The sequence below is a fragment of the Scardinius erythrophthalmus genome, assembly GCF_964197995.2.
Source record: "Scardinius erythrophthalmus genome assembly, chromosome: 2".
Taxonomy (NCBI): domain Eukaryota; kingdom Metazoa; phylum Chordata; class Actinopteri; order Cypriniformes; family Leuciscidae; genus Scardinius; species Scardinius erythrophthalmus.
This window is the reverse complement of record NC_138222.1, coordinates 28,120,214-28,141,871: the sequence shown is the minus strand read 5'-3', so window position 1 is coordinate 28,141,871 and position 21,658 is coordinate 28,120,214. Positions and strand designations below refer to the sequence as shown.

Genomic DNA, 21,658 nt, shown 5'->3' with positions numbered 1-21,658 from the left:
GGTAAAATGAAGTATCTTAGGAGGCATCATACCTTATGCAACTGCCTATCAAGATATCTCACTAGGTTTTGGAACAGAACAATTGAGTAAGGCTTTGTCCTTACTTGAGAAGGAGAGTCTTAGCATCCATTTCAGCATTGGCCTCATCAGGAACATCAAATTTGTTGGTGAGGGTGAGAGAGACTTCTGTCTTACCCATCATTTCCTTATTGGGATCATCAGCGGGAAGTGGGCTCTCACCTATGAGAGAGCAACAATCCATTACTCTGACTCGGCAGGAACTCAGCGTCCTGACACATTAAAGGGGGGGTGAAATGCTATTTCATGCATACTGAGTTTTTTACACTGGTAAAGAGTTGGATTCCCATGCTAAACATGGACAAAGTTTCAAAAACTAAGTTGTACGTTTGAAGGAGTATTTCTGTTCCAAAAATACTACTTCCGGTTTGTCACAAGTTTCGGAAAGTTTTTTTCGAGTATGGATCTGTCTTACGTAAGATAGAGCGGAATTTCCTTATATGGGTCCTAAGGGCACTTCTCCGGTAAGATCGCGGGCGCGCGCGCAACCGTAGACCAGAGCAAGAGAGTGAAAGCAGTACGCCCATCAAAGCGCCCTGCTCGGCTTTAGGGAAGTCAATGTCACCAAAGAAGTGTGTTTTTGGTTGCCAGGGCAAGACAACCCTGCACAGATTCCCAAAGAACCCAGCGTTAAGGAACCCGTGGATGGAGTTTGTTTTCCTGAGCATAAACGGAGTTGTGTAAGACTGTTGTTCCCTGCATTTCGACGATGATTGTTTTATAAACAAAGCCCAGATCGACATTTGCAGATCGTCTAATGCTTAAGGATCGAGCAGTCACAATGATAAAGGTTCGCGGTCGTGCGTTGGAACGGTGAGTAAAACTGTTGAACAAATGTCTCTGTGTGTTGTTAGCTCGGCGCGTTAGCACAGCTTTAGCTCCGCCCACACGGCCCGCCCCCAGCCGCTCGTTTTTTTCCGGAAAGACTCGGTACAGCCAATCTTTCAATTAAAAATATAATAAAACAAAAGACTTTTTGGAGATATGAAGGATGCAATATTACTCTGTAGGTACTCAAGATTAACAGGAGATTGAGTGAAAATGAGCATTTCACCCCCCCTTTAAAGCATTTCTCAAAGGCTCACCTATTAAAGACTCAATGGTGGGCACCTCTCCTAGGTCATCTAGCAACTCATGGATGGGATCATTGTGGTCTGGTGCGATGGCATCTTGGTGATCCAGTAAGAGCTAAAGAAGATCACACAAAATATTCAATCCTGAAAACCAACTATACTGGATGTGATCTCTTCCATAAAGGTGTGGTCAAAAAATTCAAAGGAAAATTCAAAGGAAAATTCAAAGGAAAAAGGATCCATTGTCTATTATCAATAGTGTGGCAATGCTTAAAGCACTGCTCAAAGGATTCCTCTTGATGTGACTGGACCTTTAGTCTCAGATTTTACCGTGTGAGTGTTGATGATCTCCCCAATGGAAATGTAGATCACAGGCTTGGTCAGGGTGACCAGGTCAGAGTACTGATCCACATTGAACTTGTCTTCCAGAGAAGGGGCGTCACAAGCGGACAAAAAGAAACGTCTGGGAGACAGAAACGTTCTTGCATCAGCATGGGTATATTATGAATTAAGCTGCTAAAAATGAAGAAACAAACAGAAGCATTTTGATGTCACTTGTACCTAAATTTCTGGTAGGAGTTGGAGAGGTATTCATTGATGGGGTTCAGATGAGCATTGTCTCCAAGAAACATCTTGTTGGAGGCGGCATGCTGCAGCATTTTGGCAATTGATCCCAGGTTTCGCCTTTGTTCTGTGGTAAGCTGACCTCCAGCAGATAAATCTATGATGTCAAAGGCATCGGGGGCCACAATGGCGGGGTTCATGTAGCGGTAGTACAGCAGGTTGCCCACAATCTTAAAAGATATGAAGGATGAGTATGTTCTTCTTCTCAAGCAAGTACAATATATTTGGAATTTTTTAAAACCTATTATATATGTTTCTATATTTGTGCAATTAAAGATCGTCTGCTTCTACAAGGGGGTAAACAATTACTGAGGAAAAAGAGAAGCAGCAAGGCAAGAATAAGAAAGATGTGGCTCACCTGGGCTGGGTGCTCATCAAAAACCTCTTTAAAAGGGTATAAAGCAAGGGCCAAGAGGAGAGCTTAAGCCAGGGCATAGAGAAAGAGAGAGACAGAGCAAGTGTGGGAGAGATAGATAGAAAAAAAGAAAGGAGGAGGAATCTCTTTCCAGGAGAAAAGGAAAGAGATGGAAACCACATTTAGTATTCAGAGCGAGTAGCCTGTATTATCACAACAGAATAGACGCACGAGAGCAGAGACATGCTCAGGATTTAGGACAATGTTCCAAAGTGGGACAGCAGCGGGTGCCAGTTTAGCAAAGAGGTAATCAGAGTGTTTAAGACATCTGAATAAAGCCTGTCTTAGTTTGGAGACTAAAGTGTGCAATTACATCAGCCAAACGTTGCTGCGATTTCTAGCAGCTGTGATGTAACAAACCTTCAAAAGCTCATCCTCTGTGGCATCAGGGAACCTTTCATTAAGTGTGTCCTTCAGCGTCTTGGCAATGAATCGCATGCCATATCTACAGGGGAACAAAATCAATCAAATGTGCAGAGACTTACACCAGTGTTTCCTACAGAATTCTGCTTTTGATATATATTTGAATGTTGCTTTAGTTTAAATACCACTTATTCTAAAAATAGTACACTTAACATGGTTCAACGGTACCTGAATTACTTTCACTCAAAAATTTATGTTATGATGAGTTTGTGTTCAATGAATCGGTGAATTGCATCATAATTAATTCATAATTGTTAATTGAGCTCTGATGGATTCAGTTAATTATTTATTAGAATAATATCAAAAGTGATAACATGTGAGTTCATTAGTTTGTAATGAGTCATTAAAAGAACCGATTCATAAAGAGTCATTTGCTGTACCAATCGGTGAAGTAAAGGCCATATAAAAACTTTTTTTGTGTGTGTGGTACTCTGCCTTTTTAACTCATTAGGTTTATTTCAAACTGAAAGCTCAGAAAAATATGATTCAGCTGCGGCACAGCAACATTTTTTAACAGCGGTGTAACATTAACTTGTACAAAAGCATGAACAAAGAAACAGCTCATGTAACAGATATGTATTTGAATATTCAAATCTGGGCTTGCTAAAAGTCATTTTCATATATTCAAGAATGATTTATGGTAGGTGCTTTTAAATATAGATGCAAGACATGGAATTTGTTGTTCCCAGGGGGAAATTCAGGTGTGTTCCCAGGGGGAAATTCAGGTGGTGGATATTAGGTACACACATATACACACACACACAGACAATTTTATCCAGCAGTGGCAGATGTGTAAACTCACGGGATTTTATCCACAGAAACAATTATGGCAGAGAGAAATTTGTCTGTGACCGTCCTCATGTTCTTGATGGAGGCTTCCAGGCGGGTACGAACCTCCTCGTGACTCATTGCCTGCTCTGGAGTCACATCATATGGCAATTTACTGCAAAACAGAATAAGGGGGCCTCAGCATACTTCAAATAATTTAAATTAATAAATTATTATTATTATAATATAATAATAATCTAACTAAATTAAAATGCGAGAAAAAGAAACACCCAATCAGGATGTAAACAAATCATATTTCTTTATATTTTCCCTCAATGTTTTTATTGACGAACTCACAGTTCTGGAAGACAGAACATAACCTCTAGAATCACAAAATTAATTATAGTTACATAATTTAATATATTAAAAAAATTAACCACTTTAATTTAATATATATATATATATATATATATATATATATATATATATATATATATATATATATATATATATAAATATAAATATAAATATAAATATAAATATATAAATATATATATATATATATATATATATATATAGCAGGAATATATTAGGGGGGCCTTAAAATATTGTGATCCATGCCGAGAAGCCTTCAAGTCAAAAAGGCTGAGGAACACACCTGGCCTCTCCTGTTTGACTCTCCATCTGGTTCACCCAGCTCTTGTATATGTCAACTGGGTCAGTTTTAATGTTGAGAGTCTTGTCATCCATGATTTCCTTCACGACCGGAGCCAGGATCTGCCGAAGGGCGTTTTGACCTCGGGCTCCTCTGTTAAAGCTCACCACCATCTTAATGACTGTGGGGTTTCCTGTGACAATCTCCTGGATTTGGTCCACTTTTGATCTGCATTTACAAGACAGAGAGACAGAGAGAGAGAGAGAGAGAGAGATCGCTGAGAATTGGTAAAAGAGTGCAAATGCATCTTGATAAATATGGAAAGAGTATATCATTTATGGAACATCATTCAGTTCCTACTTGATTTCCTCTTGCAGGGCTGTTTTGAAGAGATTGAGCAAGAGGTACTCCTCACGCTGATTGGAAGCGTAGTTGTACAATGTGAAAATCACAGAATCCATGAACTTGGTCGATTTGTTCTGGGGCATCTGAAAGATCAGCTTGGCCAGATAGGTTGGATTTGTCTGAGGAAAACAGAGAGGAAAATGAACAGGCCTGCTAAGACACTGATTTTCAAACAATTGTTGGACTAGATTTGATGAGGTTTACCTGTAACAGGTAGAAGAGGAACTGATATGCCTCCAGCTTGTCTCTCTTCTCTTTACTGAGAGCCTTCAGGCCTCCTTTCTGCTTGTTCATCATCATGAGGTTGGACAGCTCACCCTTGTTCTTCTTGGTGAGCTTCTTGCTGTGAGAGACCACCTCCTGAAGGGTGATCTTGTTTTTTACCAGCAGGCCAATCTTAATGTCCATCAGATTAAGGTCGTTCTCCAGCTGCTGGTTGGAGCGGATGTTGGTGATCACCTCCTCTCTTAGCCGCATCAGTTCCAGCTCTTCCTGGAAGTCCTGGTCGCTGTGGTCCAGCAGGTGGACAAACTTACGGACGACTGCCATTGGAGGATCATCTGCGTTGACTGTTAAAAACAGAATTTGGAGTTTGTGTTTTTTTGTGTGTCTATGCTAATGGACTTCTATACTAGCTGGTGGAAACCATTTGCAGGTATACACAATTAAAATGTAGTCTTTTTCTTCTGGGACAACAGAACAAAAATATTGATGACTCATCCTGCACTCTAATTTTTGTCCAATCAAATGTTCTCTTGAATGTCCCTCCCCTTAAAGGGATAGTTCACTCAAAAAAAAATTACCTTCATCAAAAATACCTTCTTTTATGTTCTGTAGGATAAATAATGTCATACAGGTTTGGAATGACATGAGGGTGGGTAAATAAAAGAATTTTAATTTTTGGGTGAACTATTCCTTTAATACCATCTGCAACTGACCAGCAAGTAGAAAATCAATGTTCTTTAGCTGTGACATAAAAAAAAGCCTTAAAACCAAATGCCAACACGGGAGAGGAACTCCGGTCAATAAGCCATTTCGTGGTCACTTCAAAATTGCAACAGTATACTGACACAACAAATGCATGACATAAATCTCCATAGATTTTTTAAAATGTTCTAAGTGAGAGGATGTGAAACAAAATTTAAAGGAAGTACATGAAATGCTTACTGAGAGTTTTGTAGTCATCTCTTGCTTTGTTGGCTCGAATGAAAGCCTGAATCTTCACCACATCATTTATCTGAAATGAGAAAATTGGAGGTAGAACATTAAAGACCGTCCACTGTGTGGTCAAAGATCAGATTATATTAAATATAAAAATACACAAGTCCTGTGGTTTGACTTAAAACTCACATGGTCTTTGAAGTACTGAAGACGATCTCTGTATTTTTTGCGAGCTTGGTGCATCCTGACCATCGACTGAATCTACAGGAAAAAAAATCATATATTTACCCACACTCAAATTTCACCATATTAAGATTGATCTTAACTCAAATAAAAGAGCCAAACCCGATAATTAGGGGATGACCACATATTTTCAGCTGTGTAGTGTATAGCCTAGCGAGTATAATCCTGACATTTTATGATGCAAGAAGCATGGCTCTTATATTCCATCAGAATATCTCATGCTGATTCTCATCATCTTACCTTGACAGCATCTTCAGAGTGATCCTTCAGGTACTGCTTCCTGTTATTGTACTTCTTTCTTTCCTTAAAGCCTCTCCAGTGGGCCTATAAAGCAAACAGAACCAGATGGTCATGATTGACTTGTTACAGACCCATAGATGTTATGAAATATTTTTTGCATTAATGTCCTGAAGTCTTGTTTAGGACTAACTGAAGGAAGAAAGAGGAGAATGACCTGTATGCATGTAACAGACGGCTCCTGAGTCGTCAAAAACCCAAGACGGTCTTTCATTCCACGTCGCACCAGAAAACCACGGCACCGGGCCTGCAGTTTGGCGATCAGACTCTCGTTGGCCAACCACAGTTGCTCTCGGTTATATGCTGTGGTTACTCCTGACACAACAGACTACAAAGACACAGACAGTACGTAAATCAGAAAAAGAAAATAATAATGATCTAATTATAACAACAAAAATATGAATTAAATATATTATGATTGTTTTAAATGATATATAATTAAATATAAGTATCAGAGAAGTATAAGATTTACCTGTATTTCCTCCTTGTTGAGCTGAGTGTTGTTCGGAACGAACTCTGCAGGAGTATCCCAGGTGCCCTGTCCAGTCTTGAGGTTATAGTAGTAGTTGTGTCCTCCCTTCACCCAATGTTTCATCCATTCACTGCCATTATCCCCTACCAAAAAAACACTATTACTCTCAGTCACAATGTGTATATTTATCACCAAATAGTTTCAAATAAATTCTTTTAACTGAGAACATAAGTAGATTTTAGAGATTACGATAGATTTTTATACCAAATACCACAGAATCAGCACATGAACCCATCTCACCTTCCTTATTCTTCTCCTCTTTAATGCGAAACAGGTCATCCTGGTAGGTTTGCGCACACTCAGATGTGACTCCATACAGACCAGAAGAAGGTGAACGCAGGGCTGCCAGTGTTTGAGAAGCGTCCTTGTTATCCACAGCCTCATTAATGGCCTGGATCGCCTGAGAGACTGAAGGTGGACAAGAAGATCATTCTTTAGAAAAACTGAGATTATTCAACGAAAAGAATCATCGTTCATATTAAAGCTAAGATTGAAATGAGGATTATTACACTGCAGAGCTTCTTCTGAGTCCTTGTTGGCTCTCATGATCGCATCCTGGATCTCATCCAGCCAAAGCACTGCAGAAGGATCTCCGCATTCCTGGAAAGACAAGAAAACAAAACAAGGAATCAATTACCAATGAATGACCATTTCAAAGAATTAAGATGTGTTCTGGTCACTCTAGTGAAACTTTTGTGGAAAATTAATTTCTATTATTTGACTTGTAATTTTGATGACTGAAAAAGGATTTATAATTTTTAAGTAATTTCTAGCTAAAAAATGATTGAGAACTAAGCATAACTATAAACATTTAAATTGGCTATAGATTTTTCCATGGATTATCTAGGACTGGAAATCACACTTTTGAAATTGGAGGTTTTTCAGGATTATGGGAACTCTGTTCCAAGGCGAAGCAAGTTCTGTGCAACCAAACAGAATTGCAAAAAAATCTTCATGTTTTCAATAAGGATTAAGCAATTCCAACTAGGTTTCGATTTAGTAGTTGGTTAGGAATAACACTCATATGGGCACTAAGTCACAGTTAAACCTTTTGTAATGAGATTAGACATTAAACGAATAGTCGACCCAAAAAAATTAAAAAAATGTCATTACATACATTTTTCAAAATCCAGGTTTGGAATCAGGTTTGGTTTGGAGTCAATGATGACAGTATTTATTTTGGGGTGAACTGTCACTTTAATTCCATTAACAAAAATGTTTTGACTGTCAACAGGAACAGAATAATGAATGTAAAACACATCAAGGTAATTTAAGTCACAACAAATGCTGTAAGAACTGGTAGAGAGAAATGGTATTTAATTATTCAACAATATAACTTCCAAAATTATATAAACAATTACACTGCCTTTCAGGAAAATAGCACTGTCCTTCTGAAAGTGCTGAGGAGAACTATAAACAACACTGAGATGACTGACTTAATCAGATCATGTTCTTTGGCTGTAATAATCTAAATATGTAGGGGTACCTGTATAATTTTCACCACTAGATGAATCACACCTGCTTCTATTATCATTTGCAGGGAGTTGTAGGATAAACACATACTAATGGAGGGGTTCATTACTACTACCACCAGGTGGCGCAGTTGCCCTATCATAGTAGTCCTCCTAACCGCATGCTGAGCTCAGTTTCCGGAGCACGATTCGCGGCTCTCTGATTTGCTGAATGCAAAGGTCCCTCTATGCAGTCCGCCCGCCTTTCTTGCAAACGTACAGCAGCGCAGCACACCAAACCTGAGGGTGTGGCAAATTGTGCAACAGAGGAAAACGTTGTCCCTTCAGGGTTGATAAGGCTCCGCTTCACTGTGTTACAGTTCGTCGGCTGTATAAAACGAATGCCTGCTGAATTAGAGTGCAAATAAGACTTAATGTGTCCCAGTGGGGTGGAGTAGCAATGATCAGGATCTGAATATCTGAATAAAGTCTGCCAACTGTAACTAAGGAAGTGAAAAAGGGTGTGGAGTGTAATGTCCAAGATTACATTACCATCTTTTCTGAGCTTGTTTACAACCATGAATGACAGAAGAGGAACTACTTCTTTAACACAGGATGTTATACAAATATACTACTAAAATCCATATGAATATTTGCTGTGATTACTGAAGTCAAACAGAAATGCCTTGAATTGTTATTCTCTGTCAGGTCACATATCTCTCCATCTTTTGAGATCCTTGCTTATTGGAGATCATTTAAAATTGCAGAAGTTAAAAAAACAAATGAACAAACTTCCTTCCAAACCACTTCCTGTCAGTTGAGCAGATCTGGTATTATCTGTGCTTCACACTTCGTAGTGACCTAAAGCTAACGTAAGCCTGGAGGAGTGATGTCAGCGCTAAAAACCCTTTACTGAGCTACACCAGCTAACAGGACCAGAATTTTGCCCTTTTAAGGCAGAGAAAAAGCCATCAGCCTTGTTATTTCCGATGCTTGTGCAAATCTTTTTGATAGGAAACACTTTGTTTTTCCAGCCATGTTTTTCTTTTTTTGTGGGGGGCGCATGGGTTCAGAACTGACTTTGGCAGCAATTACGAGTCCCAAGAAATGTTTTATCATGCGACCCTCTATTAAAAGAGTAGTTAAAGGGTAAATATCATTACTTAAACTAGTAAGAAAATCCCCAAAATTTGGGATTTGGTGTCCATAATGCCTGTGAACGGGTATTCTGGATACTTTCTCTAGAGCTAAAAGATTGCTCTTTGCCTCAGAATCTTCAGTTCAGCTCTGAACCACAGTGGTACACTGCTGTGGTAAACCATGGCCTGTGCCCATTCACCTGCATCTCTGAGGTTTCAGTTCACGTCCACAGGAAACATGTGGGGCGTGACTTACAACAAAACTGAAATACCCTAAACATGAACCTCAGATTAGAACCAAAATGTTCTATTATCATACAGACAGAAACCTTTTGAAAGAGGGACTTGTATAGCACTTTACTATGTAATACTTTACACCCGAAACGCTTTACAATCCTATCAGGGGCTCTCCCCTCAACCACCACCAGTGTGTGCAGCATCCACTTGGATGATCTGACGGCAGCCACAGAACAACAGCGCCAGTGCGCTCACCACACACCAGCCATAGGTGGAGGGGATTATTATGAGGCCAAGATTGATAAAGGCCAATGGAGGGAATTTGGCCAGGACACTGGGGTTACATCTCCAACTCTTTATGAGAAGTGCCATGGTTTTCCTAATGACCACAGAGAGTCAGGACCTCGGTTTACCAACTCATCCGAATGACAGATGACTTTCCTCAAAAGGTGAGATGAATCGTAATAAAGTCATTTTTAGAAACTACAGTCATTTGAAAATGTAAGGGGGTTTCTACTGAGAAAAAAAAGAAAAAAAAAAAAAAAAAAAAGAGGCGAGCTGGCCAATAATAGCCAGACAAAATACGAGGGTGAGGAATGAGACTGTATGAGCGCAAATGATGTCATTAGACTTGAGTCATGAGAAGCTCAGACTGAAAACCCACATGATGCAAGTTTAGAGAGAGAGAGAGAGAGAGAGAGAGAGAGAGAGAGAGAGAGAGAGAGAGAGAGAGACAGAGAGAGAGACACAGACTTTCAGACAGGGTTACACGGTTAATCGAAATAAAATAGAATCAAATAAATATGTGCCGAAACTTCTGCACCACACGAACTCTATCTCTGTAAGCATTGTGAGTCGCTTATAACATACATTTGGGAATCTTCCAAACCTTGTAATGAGAAGCACTTATAAACCGCTGTTAACAACAAAAGAGCTTTAAGGGCTTTCTGTGGGTTTCAGCCAAAATAAAAGTCAAACATATTAATATTGTAATTTTACAGTTTTACTGTAAAATAAAGTTATTATTATATTTTTCCAAAACATTTATTTTACATATAGTAATATCATAAAAATGTTTGGTCAAAATGCACAGCAAACCTAGAGCTTAATAAATAAATAAACGAACATCGAATAGAAATTAGATTTTTTTTTACCCAAAACATGCAGCCCTATTTTCAGATCTTAGACTTCTCTTGATGAAGGGATTCAATCAGCTGTTCTCCAAATAAGCCGAACTCATTGAACGACTAAGAATGCAGACCCTCCTCACCAGATCACTTTAACTACGGCTATCTTCACACATCAGCAGAATATGTCTGAAGAGCTAAATAAAATTTTTTTTTAAATGCCTTACATTTTCAGATTTAAAACTGAATTTTGAAAATTATGTTTATATGCGTTCACTGAATACAACCACAACTAGCTGCCTTTGATGTCACTGACATCTGTATGACATAACGCGCACTTCATGGCAATCAGTAAAGTTAGAGCTGTAAACCTACCTCAGGTTATAAAGAATGGGAGAAAATGCTATTGTGTGTTCAGAAAGTGTGACAAACTCCCATTAGGGTTTGGACAGAGGAGGAAACAAAAACTAAAAAATGGAACCGGATATGAGTGGATGAAAGCAGTGGGAGTGAACCAACATGCTGAACGGTTCAAAATAGATATTAAAAACTATTATTGTTATTGTTATGGGTTTGTATAAGAGTACGTACGTGGGCCTTCTCTCTCCTTGCCTCCTGCAGTATATCATAGTAATGCTGGGCCAAAGATGGATCTATATCTGTTAGCTTGCCGGCTGGGTTCTGTAAAGCAGCCATTGTCTTCTGTAGGTCACCCTCATCCAGAGCCTCGTTGATCAGACCAATAGCAGCAATCCCTGAAAATGCAAGAGGACACGTACACTGTTCATAATGGAGAACAATCTGAATTTGCTCCGCTCATAATGAGGACGAATGCCATGCTTACTTTCATGCTCTTCTTGAACAGTACCGTTGACCTGGTCCACACAGGCCTGGATGTCATTCCAGGTGAGATAGTCACTGCCCTCCTCACGGGCAACTGCCTTCAGACGTATCAGCTCATCTATATACCTGCAGGGAATCAACAAGCAGTGGCTAAAACCAGGAAACAATCTGGCAGACTGGCATCTTCTGCAGTCAACATGAAACTCATTCACAACACATTTTACTTCCGTGGTTTGGCATATTTCTGAGCAAAACAAAGTAGGCTGGGACCTAATTTTATCAATCGGAAAATAATTTGATCGTGAAAAGTGGGTGTTCCATACAAGAATACAGCCTGCAAGTTAGTAAGGCATTACAATGTAATGGCCCATGCATAGCCTGTGACTTTCAGCTGAAAGGAAAGATATTCCAGAGGCCAAGTAATAACATCACACACACACTTAATGATTTTAGCCCTGCTTTTCAGCTCACCGACAGGTAATGGAGATTGCAGACAAAAGCCCAAAATTGGAAATTCGGTGCTCGTTCACGCGAATGACAATCTCTGTTTGAATGATCAAAGACGATGAGAAATCCAATGAACCGCTGATGACCAAGAGATATTTATCAAGTTACATATATCTAGAATGGTCTGCGAGTACTGTAGTGTGAAATGTGTTTTGACTGGAACTGTCATCGGCGATGTGGTGTAAAAATAACAGTAATCTGACGACTCTGGGCCCCATTTACACCTGACTATTTCTGGTATTTTCACAATCAAGATAGCGGTTTTTAGTCATTGAAATACTGCACAGGTACTGTTTATGGATCACAAGTGCTCAAAAAATCTTTGTTCAGATTTTTTTAGTTTATTTTTCTTACAAGGACTTTAATGCCAATGTCGCCACACCTCTGGACAATGCCTGCCCCACAAAGCAATCCGATCAGAAAAAAAACAAGGTGCAAATGCCTTCCGAAATGCTTTTGAGATGGATTTAAATCAGATCGCTCAAACCACTTCAAGAGCTGGTTTGAGACACGTTCCAGATGAAACCGGACAAATGTAAATGCATCTGGTTGTTGCAGGCACATATGTAAACTTAACTCCTCCAAAAATGGTTAAAAAAAAATATATATATATATATATGAGAGTGTGTTATCGGTTACCAGCTCCTGGTGGCCATATATGACAGCACTACTGTAATACGCATCACTACATTATGGCCGGCCAGAGATGAACAGTTGAGCATATTTCTTCAGCAAGCAGACGCACAACGCTGCCACGAATGAAATTCAACATTTGGAGTCTTTTGCATTAAAAGTGGTTAGCACTATATTATTAAGTTAAAAGTGTAAATATGGCCTTTGAAAGCCATGAAGTGTATGGGTGGCAACCGTGACATAAGTTGCTGTATTTTGATGAAAGGCCAAGATTAAGATCACAAAAAAAATTTGTGCACAATAATGTGTATTGAAGTAAATGGGACCCGTTTCAATTGCAAATTGACTTTAACCACAAGCCTCATTCTCACCTCTGGGCGTACTCGTCCTCAACATTGCTGAGGCCAGTGACGTTACTGCTGAGCTGTTTCCACACTGCTGCCCGGTCCCCGACATCCAGCGCCTCGTTTATCAGCACCACCGAGGACAGCATCTCCACAGCAACCAACAGCTCGGGGTGAGACAATGAGCCCTGTGCAGTCCAGCAAAGCACCAAAATCACTCACACTAAACTAAAAGGTTACAGTTCATCAACTTATGTAAACTGCATGTAAAAATCTGCTCTGCTCTAAAACCTAGTGAGCTGCTTTCAAAGGCATCATAAGTGCACAACTTGAATTCACACTTCACAGACAAACACCAACAAACAAGCTGGTCGTTGGATTTAGAATTTTATGAAATATAACTGTCATGTTCACACTGCCCCAAAAGACACGACAAACGCTGATTGAACATATTCAGTCGTGTGAATACAAACCCTGACCAACGCTGACAGGGGTAACACAATGATCCGACAAAACCCAAAAAATCTGTTTATTGGTGTTTGTCTGTGCTGTGTGAATTGGCCTTTAAATATGCTGTCTCTTAAGATGCCAAATTTTGACTGTATTCTAGGTCAGAATTACATGTATCCTTCTCGGAGAAAGCAATCCCAGAATTCATTTTGACAAGTGAAAAAATACACGGACATCGTGAGAGATATGTCAAGAGCAGGCCTGTCCCAGTATCAGATTTTCACAACCAAGTTATTCACAATAACGGTATTATCATGGTATTTTTTTCAGTCAATCAAATTTTATCAGTCAATGCTATCAAATTCATCTTTAATCTTTGGCCAATGAATCACACTCAAAATACAACTGTGCAGAGTGGCAGAGAGAGAGTCTTATTACAGTATTGTGGCATTAGTTTGGCAAGCGCACACCAAAAACTGATGATCGGCACTTCCTGCACCCTAGTGTCTAGCTCCTTGTTTTTTTTTTTTGGTTTTTTTTTTACGGAATTTAAAAAACTGGCAAGATCTTTTTTTTTTTTGCCGCAGGTAGAGTGTCTCACTTTCATCCGTCATCTACACTAACAGGATTCTGTGTGACCGTAGTAGTCACACACTGTGTTAGTGTCTTCTTTTTTTCCATTTTAAGAGGGGTGACAATATCACCACCTATGTTAGAGGGTCAACCAGAGTGGTGCTGGATTATTTACGATATTATTGGATGTGTAGTATTAACATGATGATGATAATAATAATTTTAAATGTCACAATTATCATAAATTCTGTTGTACTGCGACAGCCTTGTTTTGATCCACATTGAGCACTTAATAGGGGCCATGACCATTAGGATTCTGCAATGTAAGGTGATGTACACAGCTGTCTGTGTAGGCCATAGGAAGCTCTCTTGGTTCTGGAGACAGTTATTGTCTCATTAGAAAATAATGTGCAAGAGTGAGCAGAGATTGTGTGTTTTAACCTCTGCGCTCTGCTGTTGCAGGCTGGCGAGTTCTCTCTGGTACAGATCTGCAGCACTAGGATAAACCTGCGGCAGCTGGGCATCTGGGTTCATCAGTTCATTCACTGTTTCCTCAGCTACACCTTTTCTGATGGCACCATTAATCCTCTCCACTGCCCGAAGCACTGAGACACACACACACACACACACACACACACACACACATCTCATTGTTCTTTTCACAGAGTGACAGCTGTAGGACAGCATAAATGAACGCATAAAAGAGAGACAAAGAAAACACTGGCGTCTCTGATGTACGGTTCTCTGAACACACAAAATATTTCATGAGTTTAAAAATAATGTAGTGAAACATAAAAGAGTACACACATCTTTGATAGTCCGCTGCATGCGAATTGGCTGCCTCTACTCCACTCTGTATCTCCTCCTTCACCAGCGGCTCTCCTGGGGCATTCTAGGCATGAGGAAGAATGACACAAGCCAAAATGATGAGATACTTTTAATTTAGAAGAGACCGTTCATATTTTTCACAGTTTGGTTTGTATCATGAATCTGTTGTGGTACAGTAAAGAATTGTTACTTAATTAATAGGAGTGTGCAATGATTAGGAAATCTGAGACCAATACAGATAACCAAAATTTTAACATCGTAAACACAGGCCAATGTAAATCTGATAGTGATATTAATATTTACTGCTTAAAAAACATTAAGCCATACACTGCAGTTCTAAGCTTGAGTCAGTAAGATTTTTAAGAAAAAGAATTTTTTTTAAAACTTTTATTCATCAAGGATGCATTAAATGATTAAAAGTGACACTAAAGACTTTTACAATGTTACAAAAGATTTCCGTTTCAAATAAATGCTGTTCTTTTGAACTTTCTATTCATAAAAGAATCCTGAGAAAATGTTTCACAGTTTCCACAAAAATATTAACCAGCACAACGGTTTTCAACATTAATAATCATAATAAGAAATGTTTCTTGAGCAGCAAATCAGCATATCAGATTGATTTCTGAAGGATCCTGAAGACTAAAGTAAAAATATAAATACAATATATTAATTTATTTTAAACTAAAAATATTTCAAAATATAATTGTTCTTCTCTGTAGACTTCTGAAGACTTCTTACAGACACCAAATTTTTAAACAGTTCTGTATATTGCAGAAAAAAAAACTCTTGCAGACAAAAATTAATATTTTGTGATATCTACAATTTGCTTACCCTTTTTGGAGTTTTGTTTAGGATTAAGTAGCACAAATCACTAATAACTAAGCATTTTAATAAAAAAAAACGTCTCAGTGCCGTTATTACAGCAAATTTTATTTTGCAGCCAGGGTCGTCTAGCAACTCTCCGTTGAATTGCGAGCTGAAAAAACCAAACTCTAGTCAGGCCAATCACATCGTGTATAGAGTCGGTGGGCGGGCTTAACATAATGACGGCAGAGTTGTGACGGTTCCGTGTGAATTCCCTGCTACTTGAAAACAAAGAAGAGCTCCTGCTGCTGGCGAACAGCAGTCTTTCGAATCGGCTTTGGCCGCGACTCTGGAGGACTTGGAGTTAAGCTTTTCTTTGAGAAAAGAACAAAGAACGGCACTGAAGTCAATCTTAAAACAGGAAGATGTGTTTGGAGTTTTGCCGACCGCATACGGCAAAAGTTGAATCTATCAACTAGCTCCGCTGGTGGGAAAACGCTCTGGTTGGTTGTAGTGCTATCCTATCGCGTGCAGAGGGAAGACAACCGTTTATCCCGCCCCTCGGATTGAGCCGTGTCTATGGTGTGTTCCCAGACCCAACATCTTGATGTGGGTCTGGCTTGTCAGGCTAATGGTTATCTTGACCAGCATATATTTCTGTTGAGCTCTGTTAGAGATGTGCAGTCTGACTAACTGTCCCTGAACTCTTGAAAAGGGACAGCACATAATGCATGTGCATTCAATATTTAGAATTCTAAAGGCATCATGAAAAAAAAAAAAAAAAAAAAAAATCGAACCTCGTTGACAAAAGTTGACCAAACTACTGTATAAGTGGCAAAGCATTGCAAGGAGCAGAACCTGTTACCTGTTCCTTCTGCTCTCGATCGGCCAGCAGCTGTTTGAGGTACCATCCCTTGTTCTGAGCCTGCACTGACTGCAGGCCTAACGCAGGGGTGCGGAGAGCGTCATACAGCTTGTCCTCATCCTCGCCCAGCAGGGCCTGTTCTGCCGAATTCAAGGCCTTGGACACTGAGAATCCGCACAAGCACAGAACTCAGATAACATCATTCACTTCAGAAGAGCACAGAGAGATGGATGTAGACATGGGTGAGGAACATACGATTGACTTTGTTGATGTTTCCCTGGATTTCAGCCTGTGTAAGCAGCTCATCGTAAGCATCCCTTTCAGCCTCAGCATTCTCGCCAATCTATACCACAGAAATACACATTTCATTCAAATCTTTATCTTTATACTATGACACAATGGATAGATTATCAACAATGTTGTTATTGTAAAATAAAACTAAAAGTATAGTTTTCATAAACTGAAATAAAATTAGAAAAACGTTTTAACAAATATTAGAAATGTTGCCTTGGCAACTGATATAAAATAAGCTGAGTTTGAAGTACTATTAAAACTGAAATAAAAATAAATGAAAGCTAATTAGGAATATTCAAAAATAAAAATAAGCTCATAAAATTACTAAAACTTAAATTAAAATAAAAACTGAAAAAATAAACAGCTAATTTATACTATAATGGTATATAAATAATAATAAAATTACACTGATTGTCAATATTTTTTTAGCTGATTGCATCACACAAATAGCGCTCTATATTTAGTTAATTCCAATATATAATCTGACATATTGTTGATAAGCTAAAAAAAAAAAAGGACATTTATTTATTTAATGGCGCTGTTTTTATTGATACATTTTACTGAGTAAAATGTAAGCATGTTTATGGCATTCTGCTGTCTTGAATATATGTTCATGAATCATGAGGGGTGCATGCTTGGCCAGAATTTGTTATTTCAGTTAAATTTATCCAAGATAGTGGACAGAATTTAGGAGAATTTTTTATTATAAATATATAATAATCATGCAGCCTACTATTTAGAACAACCTTCACATCACACTTCTGATTAGGGATGCTCATAATTAACCATTTACAAACCTTCCGAATTTCGAAAGTAAGTTTTCTAGATATTTTGAAAATGTTTGCTGCTTGATAAAAAAAAAAAAAAAAAAAAAAAACGCCACACATATAAAATTTAGCTTTTGAGAGGGGGGAAAAAAATCTGAAAAGTCGCATTTTATTACATTCATGTAAAATACCAGCAGGCCTAAATAAAATGAAATGTTTATAAACATTAAAAACACAGCTCTCTCCACAATAAATACTTTACATTTAACGGTATTCAGAACATTAATTTAAAGCGAAACTGAAACAGAAACCGACGTTGGGCTCACGTAAATAACCTCTCTCATTCGGTACAAATTCAGATGTTTCCATATTCGCGATGTATTTGGATGCTAAGCTATTATTTATCATGTAAACTAGGCTTTGTACTTCACTCACGTTAGAATATCCACATGAAACATCATTCTTCACATACGCAGAAATGTGCTTGGCATAACTTCCCAGTCGGGCGGTGCTCACACTGAACGGCACAGATTGCACTATGGACTGTTTAAATAAAGCCGTGTAACTTTTCGTATGTTTGGTTTGACTATATTTTATTTTGATAATGAACAGGCTGTGATGTCATGTTCACAAGGGCTGATAGGCTTTGTTGTGTGTGCGCATGAGGCGTCTGCGCGATCACTTGAATTTTTTTTTTTCTCTTATAACAGTGGAAACAACTTAAAATACTCCGTCATTTATGGTTATACAGATAAGAGTAAGACAACATAATTAGAAACTGGGCTTACTTTTATTCACTCACAATAAAGACAAAACATTGTGCTTTTGTAAAATGAAGAAAACCAACAGGATGCTCTTTCTTCCGTCTCAGTCTCCATGTTTTGGGAGCGCGTCACAAAAATGAACCGAAACTCCGCATATAGGCAACTACTTGTTGCACATTTTTTTCTTTCATTTTGTCAATCTGTGAATTATTTCAGTGATATATATTTTGCGTATTTAGTCCTTTTATACCGTAATAAAAAGTCCGTTCACAGAAGAGCTGCAGGTGCGTGATGTAAAACAAAACCTCTCGAAATCAAATTTTGTAATTTTTAATGGGTCATAGACACTTATCCATTCTAATTTAACAATTTTGTCGGTTAACGGTTAAATGATCATTTAACGAGTTTCGGTTGTCGGTTAGGAAAAAAAAATTAATCTACATCTGATGCCTTAAAATGCTGTCTAGCTAGCCAGGTCGCTAGGTTTACTGACAGAGATATACACAGGGGTTAAAGTGAGAAAAAATCCTGAGCCTGAAATTTTTCAGGGGGGGGCTTGGCGTTTATTGGCACCATTTATTTTCAAGCATGTTAATGGCATATTTTTATGAATGAAGACCAGTATCACTGATATAGCTACTTATGTCTCGATGAAAATGTATTTTTCCAAAATTTGAAACATTTATTAGGCTTAAAAAAAATAACAACTTAAGTAAACTTAAAACAATCATCACTTAAACCCGGATAATAAATGTAATATTTACCTGTACCTTACCTGTCTAACCGATGTGAATTATATAGAAATTGAATACGTTTATAAAACAGTTTGCACTGCATAAATTATAAATGAAAAATAGATTAATCCTTAAGCATTGAGCAGTTAGTAATTTTCTCTGTTCCCATTGTTCTTTGGTTAACTTTACTAACAGAGAGAATTGCTGTCACTTTAATACCCGCCGCTGCTGACAGAAAATGTTGCGGTTTAAAGTGGACTCGTTTTCATGGTAGGCCTACACAGAATGTTTTTTTTTTTGTAAGCTACACAGAATATTTAATTAAATATTAAAATTAAATATTTAGCCAAGTCTGAAGTTACCAAGCAGCAGTGTATTAACGTTAGCTCAGTTATCAACAGGTGTAGACAGATATGATTATCCTGACCTGAGCTAATTTACTGAACCAACTCACATCTCCTTTCTTTCTTTTCATCCATGATGACATTAAAGTCACGTACCGTTACCTGTTGTTTCTGGCGTTTCATCGCTGTCTGTGCTGCAATCGCTAAGTTACTTGCTCATTAGAACATTCAGTGAGCTACTTTACACAGGCTCGGTCCTGCTCCTCCGTGTCAATGACGGCGTGCGGTTAAACATCATAACAAACGAATATGAGTGGGGGTGGGGAGGACAACGGGATTTTGTAAAGTGTCCCCATAGGAAATTACGCCCGTGGGTAGGACATCATCCCCAAGCTTCATGAACTAGCGCTCCTTTCCCCCACAACGTTAACGTGACGTATAAATCTCAATCACACTGTGTTGCCAGGCCCCGCCCTGCTTCTGATAGGCTTGTAACGTTAGTAAGAGCTGCGTTCCTTTCATATGATTGGTAGGTGAAATCAATTGACTCGAAAATATTGAATATTGATTTTTTTTTTCTTCCTCACGGCCGCACGCCGGAGATCCGGCACGGTGCCGGAATACTTTAAGCCCTGTATACAACCTTAGTTACCCAACTATTACAAATCTTTTAATAAGAACAGTAGAGTGCAGTTCGTACTCTCTTTCGGGAGTTGGCCACTTTCTCAGTCTTGGCCTGGAACAGGGTGTCCTGGTACTGCTGGGCAGCGCTTTCATCCATCTGCAGTAACATGGCGTTTGGGTTTCTCATGGCAGCTAGAGTACCCTCAGGGACTCCATGGTCAATGGCGTCATTGATGGCGATAACAGCAGCGTGCACTGAATCATTGCAACAGAAAATAATGCTGTTCTCAATGTAAAACAGATCGTAATTACTGTGCTGTTAAACTCTTGGCTGTGCAAGTTAAGTCTAGTTGTTTATGTTTACAAGGGAAGGAGTTGCGCCAAAGAGCAAAGAGGAATTCGACTTTAAAAGCAGAAACAATACTCACAGGCTGCTTCATCCACTGACAGTTCATTAGCTAAAATCCCCCCAATTTTGCTGAATGATGGCATTTGAATGTTGTATTTCTCTAATTCAATCTTCATGTTGTTAATCTCCTCCTCTGAAAAGACAAAAAACAAACACAGCACACAAGAAATGGGATTATTTGAGAAATGTCACAAAAAAAGGGATTATTTGTCTCAGTGGAAAGTATTCTGTTTGTTTTCATTTTTTTATACAACAAGTATCTGGATAGACTCAGGATAAACACTGCAATGTCATGCTGTAATAAGCATGGTAACCTTTTGGAAGGTAATCTTGGCTGTGTGTTTTTCCTCGCTTTAATGTGATTGGCTGGACATTGTTCTCAATAGGTCTGGTAAATAATGTTTTCCATTCATGGACTTGGCAGGCAGTTCGGGCAAGCCAAAATGGCAGGAAACACTCATACAATTGATAATGATTTTCACATTGACCGCAGCTCCCAGGAACAGGGGCTTTTCCAGCTGTTATTGTATAAACTCAAGCTTTTGTTTGATACCACAGCGAGCTGACTCACCTGTGAAGGCGACCTTGCCATACAGGTCTGTAATCTGGGGTGCAAGGCCAAGTTTAAACAGGTAGAGGCTGTAGAGAAAACAGAAAGAGATCATGAGAAACTAATTTCCCAGAGGAGAGCGATCCTATTCCACAGGTGTGTGCGGGAAAAGGCACTACTGAAAAGAGAGTCAGATGTTATCTGCATGACTTTCAAGTTTAACCCACATCCCTTCATCAACATTTGCTACAGAGACCCACAACTGGATTCAGTACCCCTCACCCCACGCCAGGCCTCTGCCAAATTCTCGCCCCCTAAATGCTGTTATTTCCTGTTTCTGAAGGCCAGATTTATGGCCTTTGGGCCCAGTGTCAATTCTGCATTGAGCAGGAATGTGAGAGTTACAAATGGCAGGATTCTCTAGCCTCATGTTAAGCGCCTCAACAGAAATCAGAACAGGTTTCCTCATTAATTCTGACTCATTAAATCCAAGTTGAGGAAGTGTAGATGCAGATCAAATCTACACAGGGTAGATTTAGTGAAGTGGTTAATTTACATGAAACCCTGAATGTACTAGCTTACTAAAATTAATTAAAAGTGTGAGAATGAACAGACTAACTAAATGATTCAGTATTACGTATTAATTTGCTGCTGTTCAAAAGTTTGGGTGGTACGAAGTCTCTTATGCTCAACAAGG

The 21,658-nt window shown here is 38.8% G+C and overlaps 1 protein-coding gene across 1 annotated transcript in view; it reads right to left on the bottom strand.

Moving 5' to 3' along the window:
* Positions 1-21,658, bottom strand: part of iqgap1 (IQ motif containing GTPase activating protein 1) — a 50,284-nt gene that overhangs the window by 2,533 nt on the left and 26,093 nt on the right. Inside the window, exons 6-31 of the mRNA XM_081393258.1 lie at positions 20,983-21,050; positions 20,431-20,544; positions 20,079-20,257; positions 16,731-16,818; positions 16,476-16,639; positions 14,786-14,870; positions 14,420-14,583; positions 12,983-13,143; positions 11,473-11,597; positions 11,220-11,383; positions 7,184-7,274; positions 6,915-7,082; positions 6,615-6,757; positions 6,300-6,470; positions 6,086-6,169; positions 5,792-5,863; positions 5,609-5,678; positions 4,646-5,010; positions 4,397-4,560; positions 4,040-4,264; positions 3,416-3,556; positions 2,551-2,635; positions 1,713-1,945; positions 1,482-1,614; positions 1,164-1,266; positions 105-240 (exon numbers count right to left, since the gene is read on the bottom strand). Coding sequence (XP_081249384.1) covers positions 105-240; positions 1,164-1,266; positions 1,482-1,614; positions 1,713-1,945; positions 2,551-2,635; positions 3,416-3,556; positions 4,040-4,264; positions 4,397-4,560; positions 4,646-5,010; positions 5,609-5,678; positions 5,792-5,863; positions 6,086-6,169; positions 6,300-6,470; positions 6,615-6,757; positions 6,915-7,082; positions 7,184-7,274; positions 11,220-11,383; positions 11,473-11,597; positions 12,983-13,143; positions 14,420-14,583; positions 14,786-14,870; positions 16,476-16,639; positions 16,731-16,818; positions 20,079-20,257; positions 20,431-20,544; positions 20,983-21,050 — 3,696 coding nt within the window. The remainder of the gene's footprint in view (positions 1-104; positions 241-1,163; positions 1,267-1,481; positions 1,615-1,712; positions 1,946-2,550; positions 2,636-3,415; positions 3,557-4,039; positions 4,265-4,396; positions 4,561-4,645; positions 5,011-5,608; positions 5,679-5,791; positions 5,864-6,085; positions 6,170-6,299; positions 6,471-6,614; positions 6,758-6,914; positions 7,083-7,183; positions 7,275-11,219; positions 11,384-11,472; positions 11,598-12,982; positions 13,144-14,419; positions 14,584-14,785; positions 14,871-16,475; positions 16,640-16,730; positions 16,819-20,078; positions 20,258-20,430; positions 20,545-20,982; positions 21,051-21,658) is intronic.